Raw genomic sequence first — 12,210 nt, 5'->3', positions numbered from 1 at the left:
TTATCTTCTATGGAAGAGTCAGTTCCTTCCGCTCCTTGACAGTCAAGGTCTGTTGGGTCATGTGGATGGTACTCTTGTACCACCACCTCTTTTTGACCCTCCCACGTCTCAGACACCAAACCTCAAGCACTCATCATGGAAAGCTATTGACCAGCGTCTTCTCAGTCTTCTTCTTTCTTCTCTGTCCGAAGAAGCTATGGCCGAAGCCGTCGGTCTCTCCACCTCTCGTGAGGTATGGCTTGCTCTGGAGAATTCCTTCAGTCACAAGTCAAAAGCCCGTGAAATTCGTCTCAAAGACGACCTTCAATTGATGAAAAGAGGAGCTCGCTCGGTGGCGGTCTACGCCCGCGCGTTCAAGGTCTTGTGCGACCAACTTCACGCCATCGGTCGTCCCATTGATGACACCGACAAGGCTCACTGGTTCCTCCGGGGTCTTGGCCCAGAATTCTCTGGATTTTCCTCCGCCCAAATGGCCCAAACCCCCTTACCCTGTTTTTCCGACATCGCCTCCCGTGCGGAAAGCTTCAAGATTTTTCAAAAATCTCTCGAGCCCACGGCTCCCTCCCCTATGGCTTTCACTGCAAACCGAGTCTCCTATCAACGCTCCGGTGGCTCTTCTCGCCATCGCCGGGGTCGCGGAAACGGTCACGGCAGCCACGACAGCCATTACAGTTCTGGAAACAGAGGAACCTCCGTCTCCGGCCACGGTCACAGCCAGCACGGTGATTCCGGTCATGGCTCAGGTCGTCCCACCACCAGCAATGGTCGCCGCCCCCCCCGGTGCCAAATCTGCCGTCAGGACGGCCACTATGTCGATCGTTGTCGGCAACGGTATTCACGGGAGGAATACCCTTCGGCGCATCTCGCCGATTCATTTAATCAGCAGTGCTCCGTGTCCGAAAATCAAAATTCGGACTGGTTCGTGGATACGGGGGCCACGGCCCACATGACCCCGGTCCACTCCTCGTTGGATCAAACGGTAATCTACACGGGTAAGGATCGTGTAATTGTGGGGAATGGCGCGTCTCTACCTATTACTCGTACTGGTTCCCTTTCTCCTTCCCCAGATCTTCAATTATTAGATATTTTGGTTGTTCCTCATCTTACTAAAAATCTTTTGTCTATTAGTAAATTAACGAATGATTTTCCCTTCTCCGTTACGTTTACTAATAATTTTTTCACTGTTCAGAATCGCCAAACGGGAAAGGTGGTGGCAACCGGTCGGCGTGATGGAGGCCTATATGTGCTAGAGCGTGGAAATTCAACACTTATTTCTGTTTTGAAAAATAAATCTCTTCATGCCTCCTATGATTTATGGCATGCTCGATTAGGCCATGTGCATCATTCTGTTATCTCCTTATTAAATAAAGATGGACATCTTCATCTTACTTCATTATTGCCCTCTCCGCATTTATGTGCTACATGTCAACTTTCCAAAAGTCACCGTTTGCCTTATCTTCGCAATGCAAAAAAGTCATCTCAATTGTTAGAATTAATTCATTGCGATATATGGGGTCCTTCACTAGTACCATCGAATTTGGGTTTTCTTTACTATGTTTTATTTATTGATGATTATTCTCGTTTCACTTGGCTTTACCCATTGAAATTGAAGTCTGATTTCTATGATATTTTTCTTCAATTTCACAAATTTGTTGAAAATCAACATTCTGCTCGTATCAAAAATTTTCAAAGCGATGGTGGTGCAGAATTTACTAGCACTCGTTTTAAACACCATCTCAGCTCTTCGGGAATTCATCATCAATTATCTTGTCCCTACACTCCTGCCCAAAATGGCTGCGCAGAACGAAAACACCGTCATTTGACTGAAACTGGTTTGGCCCTACTCTTCCATTCCCACATTTCTCCTCGTTACTAGGTTGACGCCTTTAGCACTGCTGCCTACATCATCAACCGATTGCCCACACCGCTTCTCGGAGGTAAGTCCCCCTTTGAACTTATCTATGGTATTTCTCCAAATTATGACAATTTCCATCCTTTTGGTTGTCGTGTCTACCCATGTTTACGTGATTATATGCCAAATAAATTCTCGCCTCGTAGTATTCCTTGCATTTTTATGGGCTATAGTTCATCGTACAAAGGTTTTCGTTGTCTTAATCCTGTCACATCTAGACTTTATATTACTCATCATGCTCAATTTGATGAGACTCATTTCCCATCCCACGCCTCTTCCCAGGCTCAACCTTTATCCTCTCTCAATTTCTCCAACTTTCTGGAACCCAGTCTCTCTTCTACTGTCATGCTCCCATCTCTTTCGGCGCCCCATTCTCGGCATATTACTCAATCCGACTCCCGTCCTTGTGTTATTTGCACTAATCCCGTGGATGAGTCTTTGCAGGCCCCTTCTACTTTTACAGGACCTACTCTGCCACATGCTGATTCCACTGCTCCTGTTGCTACTATTCCGGTGGGTTCTCATCCTATGGTCACACACGCCAAAGCTGGTATTTTCAAACCTCGTCACTCGGCTGATCTGGCGTATTCTGGCTCATCTGGGCTGCTTTCCGCTCTCCTCGCATCTACTGAGCCTAAAGGGTTCAAATCTGCTGCCAAGAATCCAGCCTGGCTTGCCGCTATGGTTGAAGAAATTTAGGCTCTTCAAAATAATCGTACTTGGATTTTGGTACCTCGACCGGCTCATACCAATATTGTGGGTTCTAAATGGGTCTTTCGGACCAAATATTTGCCTGATGGTTCTATTGAGCGGTTCAAAGCTCGTCTTGTCACAAGTGGTTTACACAAGTCCCAGGTCTTGACTACACCGACACCTTCAGTCCTGTCATCAAAGCTACCACTATTCAGGTTGTACTCTCTCTTGCTATTACTCATCGCTGGTCTCTCCGTCAATTGGATGTCAAAAATGCATTCCTCAACGGTCATCTCAATGAGCGTGTCTATATGGACCAGCCGCCTGGGTATATTGATCCTCGCTTCCCTGATCATGTTTGCAAGCTTCAGAAGGCTCTCTATGGTCTCAAACAAGCCCTTCGAGCTTGGTTCCAATGGTTCAACTCTTTCCTTACACATCTTGGCTTCCACTGCAGTTGGGCTGATCCTTCGCTCTTCGTCTTTCATCGGCAATCTGACATCCTTTATCTGCTCCTATATGTCGATGATATTATTCTTACGGGCAACAACCCTTCTGTGCTTGATAATTTTGCCAGCAAGCTTCATTCTGAGTTCGCTACAAAGGACTTGGGTTCTCTCAGCTACTTCCTTGGTCTTGAAGCCACACCCACCACTGATGGGCTCTTTCTTAGTCAACTGAAATATGCGCGCGACATTCTTGCTCGAGCTCACTTACTTGACAGCAAACCTGTACATACTCCTATGGTGGTTTCTCAGCATCTATCCTCTGTTGGTCAGTCATTTTCGGATCCCACTCTTTATCGATCTCTTGTTGGTGCTCTTCAATATTTGACCATCACGCATCCCGACATTGCTCATGCTGTCAACTCGGTCAGTCAATTTCTACACTCTCCCACTGATAACCACTTTCTTGCTGTTAAGCGTATTCTTCGGTATGTCAAAGGCACTCTTCATTATGGTCTATCCTTTCGCCCGTCTGCTTCTCCTGGCTCCTTAATTGCTTATTCTGATGCTGACTGGGCCGGCTGTCCTGACACTCGCCGCTCCACCTCGGGTTACTCCATCTACCTTGGGGACAACTTAGTCTCCTGGAGTGCCAAGAAGCAACCTACAGTTTCTCGTTCCAGCTGTGAATCAGAATATCGTGCCCTTGCTCTCACGGCCACCGAACTTATCTGGCTCACTCATCTTCTTCGTGATCTCAAAGTATCCATTCCCAAGCGGCCTCTTTTCTTATGCGATAACAAAAGCGCTCTTTTCTTGAGCTCCAACCCTGTTGTTTGCAAGCGGGCCAAACATGTTGAGCTAGACATTCACTTTCTGCGAGAACTTGTTGTTGCTGGAAAGATTCGCACTCAATATGTGCCATCTCACTTACAGATTGCGGATATCTTCACCAAGAGCGTCTCTCGCCCTCTCTTTCAGTTTTTTCGGTTCAAGCTTCACGTCTGTCCTAATCCGACGCTTAGCTTGCGGGGGGCTGTTGAAGATACTGCCTTAAGAGATTGATCCTCAATCAATTAAGGATTATAAAACTGATTCTCAATCAATTAAGGATCATTGCCCTGTTTAGGGCCTTCCATCACAGGAGCTAATTAGGCTCAATCATTCCTTGTATGTAGAAATCCAATATCTTGTAATCAATTGTAAATCCCTGTAATTAGGGATATCACTCCTATAAATTAATGAAAGCATGACACCCCAAAGTGTGGTGAATTTTAAATCATTCTTCTCACTGTCGAATGTCACCAAGTAACCCATGATCACTCTGGGAATTATGGCTACCGGCGAAATATTTTCTGGCGCGAATCCCATGGCTCATCCATCGGAGATTCGGAGATATGGAAGCAGGTAGAGGATGCCGAAGCAGGCTGCTTCGTCACCAACGGTTCCGTCTACGGCAAGGTCTACTTCTTAAATTTTGAAAATGATCGAAGAAGTATATTTTTACCCTTTTTGAGCTCCTAAAGGTTTGATTTTGTGAAGTTTCGGTTTTGTTTCCCTCGTTAAAAATGGGTAAAAATGTCTCCTTCCCTGGACTTTATTTTGGTATTTTTGAAACTTCAATGAACTGGCACTAATTCCAGCAAAAATGCAGGACATCTATGATGGTTTTATTTTATTTTTTTGAATCCATCATTATTACACTAAAAAAATGCAAAAGCTGCATCGGAGAAAAGCTGAGGATAACAGTCCAGAATAGCAATGAGAGAGAGAGAGAGATTCCCTTTTTATTTGCATCCAAAGCAGAGCTTTTATCCTCTTTACCAAACATGATTTTCTTTTCTGTCCACTTTCTGTTCAACAAAAATGCAACCTAACTCACTAAAATTTGTTCAATTACTTATTTTTTGTTTGCTAGCATGATGAGTTGTCTAGAGATTACTTTGAAGATGTCAAAACACAAGTTTAATCCCCACTTGAATTGAAATGTTCCAACCAGTAAATAATCTGGTATTAGCATGTAATCATAATTTTTCAATGTTTAATCATAGCTTGAGAAGCAGACTATGGAGATAATGCTACCAGTTACTTGATTTTTCATCTTGGTAATTTTAAATTTATACTGGATTTATAGTTTTATTTGAGTGATTGTAAATTTATATTGATATTTCATTTAAATTTTTGTGTGTTGATTATTGAATAAAGTTTATGCATAATATTATGCAGTGTTTATGAACAATTTTATGTAGTGTATAGACAATTTTATGCAGGGCTTATGTACAAAGATCATGCCCAATTTTAAGTAAAATTTATGCATAATTTTATATACAGTTTATTTGACATGTATATTGCAAAGTTTTAAATGTAGGTTAGAGCTCGAACTCGGTTAAAATTATTGGGCTCAAGCTCGGCTCGGCTCGACTCGATCCCACCCCTAGGCACAAGATAGGGAACACAAGCATGGGTGGAGCATAAAATCCAATTGAGGACCCTATAAGGGTAGTAAGACATAATAACTGCTTATTTAGTAGCAGAGGCCTTCAATCAAATGGTATAGCAGAAAAAAGATGGACCGATCTGACCTCTACTTTATCGATAGAGAGATTGTTTGAAGAGTTTAAGAAACTGTGTGGGCAAATTTAAGTGTCCTAGAAGGTGAAGTAGTGGCAAGCAATGATATAGGCATTGTTCTAGTGATCCAAGACGAACACCACGAGTTGGTACGACGGTTGGGTTGGTTGATCTCATCCTCCACATCCATGCATCTGGTTGCGCCTTTCACCGTACCCTCTACGAGTAGTTCTGGTATGTCTACTTTTAATGTGACTCCTAGTGCCACATAGGTCATTGATTCAGGTACATTTCATGCACATGTTAAGTATGTCTTTCCTATTTATATAATGAGTTAATATTCTTTCGTTAAACTTGTTGATAGGTCCTTATCTCCTATTGGTGGGGTAGGCATTGTTCAACCTACTCCTACGTCACTAGATTTTGTTCTTTTTGTACCCAAGTTTCCTATAGCTTATTATTTGTAAAGAAGATATAGAGTAAAAACTTATTTTTCAATTTTTATTCACATTACAAGCTTTTGGGTCAAGTTTACTATGGGTATGAGTGTGAACATGAACAAATACAACACAACCAAACTTCTCGGGAGATAGATTATTGAAGAATTGTGCATGAGGGTAACCCTCGGATTTCTGGTTTTAGAGGAGTTATTTCAGATCATTCCGGAAATCAGCTCTTCACTTATGCCAGCCCCTTGGTATATCTGACTCTACGTGTGCTGAGTTACATGGTCTCCTCTCCGGTCTTCGCATCTTTAGAGATAAATACGGGGCCCCTTCATATTGAAGGTGACTCAAAAGTGGTGATAGGTTGATGTGAGAACGCATCTTCTCCTCCTTGGAGGCATTGGGATACATTTAGGGAAATTTTAGAAATTACCTCAATTGTTTCTTGTACTTGGACTCACATTCCGAGATCCGCAAATTCGGCGGCAGATGTGCTTGCCAGGCAGGGAGCTACCCTACAATCGTTGGTTGTAAGGGACATGCTCCCCCAAATTTTGTAATTTCTCCTGTTTTGTTAATACATCTTCAAAAAAAAAAAAAATTGTGCATGAGGGTAGGTCTCCAACAAAATGTTGAGAGCTTTTTGAAACTGATATACCCGGAACGAGATTCGATTAATGAGGTAACATGCAGTAAGAGCGGCTTTTGCTCATAAGTGTTTAGGAACCCGTGGTAAACATAATTGCCCGAGCTACATCTAAAAGGTGTTTGTTCTTATGTTCAACAACACCATTTTGTTGAGGTGTGTTGACACAAGTTGTTTGGTGTACAATTCCCTTTTCCATGAGAAATTTGCCAAGAATGGAACTGAAGTACTCTTTGCCATTATTTGTTTTTAGGATTTGAATTTTGGTATAGAATTGGGTTTCAATCATAGTATAGAAGTTTTGAAACACCTTGGCAGTCTTGGATTTTTCTTTCCTCTTGTTAATACATATCTATCTCTGTAAACAACCTTTACAATTTGTTATAGTAACACTTGAGGACCTGAAATTTTCAGACTTGGTGGTGGAAAAGCTTGACAAGAAAGAGACACCTGTCGCTGTACCTTTCCACACAGATTAGTCTAATGATGAAGGCTGGTGAAAAGATTCATAAAATATAATCTGAATGGTGTTAGACTCTTTAGACTTTGAACCATTTGACACCATAGGAGTAACAACCTACCAATATCTGCCATGGTTGCACCTTCAGAAATTCCAATCCAACAACACAAACAACCCCAAACAAGTCACCAAAAAACTATGATTAAACCTTCTCTAACAACTAAAAACACAACCATGCTGAAACCTGTGGACCCACTCCAGCATACTTCTAGGGCATACCAGAAAATAACTTCCAGCAAGCACAATGACCATAATAAAGATAGAACCACATGCAGCAATTGACAATAAGCACAATGACCAACTTTAATGGTCTCATATGATAGGGAGATTTGGGGAAAGGAGTGATAAAACTGTGTAAGAGCGGTCTTGTTAATCTGCACCACGACCTTTAAACTCTTGTTAAACACATAAGTGAACAATTACAGTTGGACGAAAATGTCGCTCTATGATCTCAATAGCTAATAAGCAAACAGAAAATAACAAGAATTATACCCTTAACCTCCTAACTCTGCTTCCTACTAATAAAGGCATTAACATACATTACTGGAGAAATACCCTTGAACTCTAACATAAGTCAACTTGATCACTGGGCCACATCAGTGTAGGGCCTTGATAGGTCTACTCGTCATAGCACATGCTGACAGACTGAAGATTGCTTGAGACCATGCAAACAATTCCTTTTTTTTTTATTTTTTTGAAAAAGTCCATGCAAACAATTCCTTAGTAGCACTACAGTCACACAATATTAAATATTGCAACAGGGTACTTTTCTTCTACACTTTTAAGCTTTTTTTGTCTTATATCTTATACGTTTGTTCCCTTTATTTACTTGTTCAATTAAACTGAGCTAGCCATATGCTGATTTTCCCCAGTGCAATTTGTTGACTGCATTCGGTTTACAATGTTTTACTGAAGGTGTTTCAGGCTCACATGGTGAGATGAGATATTGAGGGTGACATTTGCATTTCATTTTGTCTATGCTAACTTAAATGGAAAATAACTCTCTGTGACTCTACGGGTGTATCAAATAATGCCAGGCTGATTAAAGCGGATGGGATGTAAAGAGTATGAGAAGGGTGGAAAAACAAGAATTTTCTAGAAAACTTGACTCTGAACAATAGTGGTATTTATGGAGGTACACATCAGGAAGTTACTAGTTTGTATGTAAATGCATATGATTTAAGGTGGCTTGTCTTTTAAATGACATTTATGAAAAGTTGTGAAAATTTTCTTTCTATCTTTGTTAATTACTTTTGTTGCCTTAACTTGGACTACACTCTCAGGCATCTCTCAGAGAAAGGATTTACGTGTCAGATCTTGAACTTGCAATCTTCTCAAATCCGAAAACTGAACATGACTGGAAAGTTCATGCAACTGCACACTCTTAATCTTGATTTCAGCATCTCGCTCACAAATTTCCAGGAAGGATGTTTTAATTGCATGCCTAGGCTCACTCGCTTATCTCTTTGTGAAACCAGAGTCTCCAATCTTTGGACTACATGTTCTGCATTACTGAGACTCCCTTCTCTTCAAGAACTAAGATTTCAAAATTGTCTGTGTTGCAATGACACAGGCCCATGTCCCACATCTTCTGATGGGAAAAGGACCGACTTCATTAATGAAAAATCTGATGTGACTAAATCACCATTGTATCCATATTGGCATACTCCATCTACAGCCAACAAAAGCCTGATTTTTGAAGATTTTCAGTACACAGGTTCTGAAGACATGTTTATTGACCAATGGTCAGATGATGAATCACTTGGTTGTCATGGGGTTCTTCTTGGCACAACTGAAGAATCGTCAGATGAAAGTGAACAAGATTTAGCAACTCAACAACGTGCTTCTGAGGAAATGTTATATGATCCTATGCTAGACTTACGTGGATGGACTGAACCAGAAAATTTTGTGAATACTGTTGAAAATGATGCCTGTGAGATGGATGGACTTGATTATTTACATGGGTTTTTGGTGCCTGATAAAATTTGCTCTCATTCTCAACCTGGAACAAGCAAACAAGAAGGGCCTGATATCACAAATGCACCTGTCTCTGAGCATATTGTGGGGCCATCAGGACCTGTCATGAGGAAGTATGTTTCACATCATCCTTCACCTATTTGCTTTGAGAAACATTATAGGGAATACATGATTGCTTCTTTACCTCATTTGAAAGTATTGGATAATTTGTCTGTTAAAAAGGCAGAGCGTGACATGGCCAAGACAATCTTTTCACAGTATTATGAGTATCTTCCTTATAACAGACAGCACAACCAGAGCATTGTCAGTATTTTACATAAACGTGAGTTGGGCTTCATCAGTGCCTCTTGGAAATCTTTGAGGTTGCGTTCCTATTCCTCTGAGAGGGGTCAAAACTCCTTCCGTCGGGCCATATGTGCTGCCAAAGTGGGTTCATCTGCGTGGCCTTATCTGTATCCGCTATCAAGAAGCATTTCAGATGGTCAAGCCAAAAGTTTTCGTCCACGGCAGTTTGAATATCATCCATGTGACCCTAGTCTTATGGTGTTTGGAACTCTAGATGGGGAATTAGTTGTGGTCAACCATGAAAATGGGAATATTGTTGGTTACATCCAATCTGGAGGAGCTTTACAAAGCATTTTAGGACTCTGTTGGCTTAAGAAGTCCCCTACCAAGGTTTGCCATCTCAATTGCCAAAAAATTGTACCTTCTCTAGTTTCTAAAAAATTGGTAGTGTTATTTGTTACTAGATTCAAGTATCTTATGGACATTCCCATTGCTAGAACTTTCTAATGCTGTTTGAATCTATGTTACTGCTGATTGACTTGGTCTAAATTTTTAATTTTTCAGCTACTTGTTAGTCGTCAAGTAATTAATTAGTGCTTTATTTTATTGAATTGACAGTTGACATAGTATGCACAAGACTGGGATGCATTTTCTGCAGTCAACACTTTACTAGTGGTGGGGACACAGTAGGCCCATTGGGCTCAGTGGACCCACCAATTACCGTTCAAATTATTTTTATAATTATTTTTTATTTTTAGTTTATCTTTCCTGATTTTACTGGATTCACTCAGATAGTGATCTTGTCTATTTTGTATTTTAAATTTTAATTTTAGTTTTAGTTTTTCTTTCCTGATTTTATTGGATTTGATCAGATAGTGATCTTATCTATTTTGAATTTTAAATTTCAATTGTAGTTATTTATAAGCTGTAACAGGATGTTGAATTTAGTTTTGAAGATGAATTAATAAAATCCATGTTTTTGGTCTCTTCCTCTCCCTCCCATTTCTTCTTCTCATTTTCTTCTTTATTCTTCTTCTTTTAAATTATTCTTTTCAGTTCTCCTATTTCTCATCCCCACTTTCTTCTTCTCAATTTTCTCTCCCTTTCTGTTTCTAACTCTAGCACCATAGCCTGCTAATCGACAATTAGACACGATAATCAAAATCATAGTGATCGTTCCGCATCAACTAGCTTAGCACATAAACTCTATTTTGAAAACAGTTCTTCTTATATGTACTATCCCTGCACCTATATATATAACTCCTAATTTCTTTATTGGTTCTGTTTCTAATCACTAGCTAATTGCTGGATCTGACAATGGTTCGCTCCGATTATATGATATCAGTCAAATACCTACTACTGTGACTGATAGATATTGCACAGCAGATTCTTCTGTGTGTACATATGATGAATTTGAGCATTTGACATCTGTCCATGTGAATTCAACGGATGATCTCTTTCTTGCGAGTGGGTATTCAAGACATGTGGCTTTGTATGACATAGGGAGTGGAAGGCGAGTCCAGGTTTTGAAAGATTTGCACAGTGAACACATAAATGTTGTTAAATTTGCTCATCATTCCCCATCCATTTTTGCAACTTCATCATTTGACCAACAGATCAAGATGTGGGACCTAAGGCAAGGGACATCTCAACCTTGCTATACAGCATTTAGCTCAAGAGGGAACATAATGGTGTGTTTTTCTCCTGATGACTACTACCTATTATCTTCAGCAGTGGACAATGAGGTACTTTCTGCTATTAATTTTGTAGCATTTTCCTAATTTTCAGTTTATAGCAAGTCTATTTTAAGCAAAATATACTTTTTTTTTTAAATGATGCTGAATTTTATTAAGAGAGCTCAAACGAACAGATTACAAGAGGGGAAACCTTCCCAAACAATGAGAGATTGTTGGGAGGTTCCGAATTTTGCCAATTTATCAGAGGAATGAGGTTCCAATAACAATGAATGGATGATACAATGTTAGCAATACAATTAGTGATTGGCCAGTGGCGTCAGGGGGGGGAGTTATCTTTTGAACACCAACTGATAACAGTTTTTGAGTCTCCTTCGATAAGCAAAATATACAGTTGGTTCATTCAAAAAGAAATTCTTCTTTTTGTCTGAGATGTGCTTTGTTAAATTTGAGATGATTTTTTTGTAGGACTGCATACTCTCTGGAGTGCAATACCTACTAATACCCCATCAATCTAGCTTTTTGTTGGCAAAAGTTTTTTTCTTGAGATCTCAACAAGTAAGTGATGCAGGTGAAGCAATTATTGGCCGCGGATGGCAGCATTAGCATGAGATTCGACATTGCCCCAACTGGAAGTGCACAAAATTATACACGTTCGTACTACATGAATGGAAGAGACTATATTATCAGTGGCAGTTGTGAAGAGAACATTGTTCGGATTTGTTGTGCTCAAACTGGGAGGAGACTTCGCGATGTTTCTTTAGAGGTGATTAACTTCTGCTGGAAAAAATATTTGGATCTTTTCTTTTAAGATAAAATTCTTTGGATCATACAAATGCCAGTTTTTTGTAGTCATACAATAATTATTCATCGATGGCATTAATTCATGGTAAGTATCAGTTTATGTTGTCCTTATAAGCATGTTAGTGACAAGTGATTATGAAGGTTGAAATTCTTTGGATCATAGGAATGCCAGATTTTTGTAGCCATAGAATAACTTATGTGGGTGGCGTCAGTTCA

The 12,210-nt window shown here is 40.3% G+C and overlaps 1 protein-coding gene across 3 annotated transcripts in view; it reads left to right on the top strand.

Moving 5' to 3' along the window:
* LOC137953055 (protein DWD HYPERSENSITIVE TO UV-B 1) overlaps positions 1-12,210 on the top strand; it is a 32,960-nt gene that overhangs the window by 17,852 nt on the left and 2,898 nt on the right. The window contains exons 1-5 of one of the 3 annotated variants that reach the window (XM_068800246.1): positions 7,062-8,167; positions 8,272-8,369; positions 8,518-9,886; positions 10,795-11,241; positions 11,762-11,956. In XM_068800246.1, coding sequence (XP_068656347.1) covers positions 8,588-9,886; positions 10,795-11,241; positions 11,762-11,956 — 1,941 coding nt within the window. In that variant the 5' untranslated portion in view covers positions 7,062-8,167; positions 8,272-8,369; positions 8,518-8,587. Of the gene's footprint in view, positions 1-7,061; positions 8,370-8,517; positions 9,887-10,794; positions 11,242-11,761; positions 11,957-12,210 lie in introns of those variants that run through there. The other 2 variants (XM_068800245.1, XM_068800244.1) reach the window with 2 other exon arrangements.

Source organism: Aristolochia californica, unplaced genomic scaffold (assembly GCF_029961685.1).
Source record: "Aristolochia californica isolate CCGP_79_NKW_82.1479 unplaced genomic scaffold, dmAriCali1.0.hap1 SCAF_16, whole genome shotgun sequence".
Classification (NCBI taxonomy): Eukaryota; Viridiplantae; Streptophyta; class Magnoliopsida; order Piperales; family Aristolochiaceae; genus Aristolochia; species Aristolochia californica.
The sequence above is the reverse complement of the archived record's forward strand: the minus strand, read 5'-3'. Positions and strand labels throughout refer to the sequence as shown.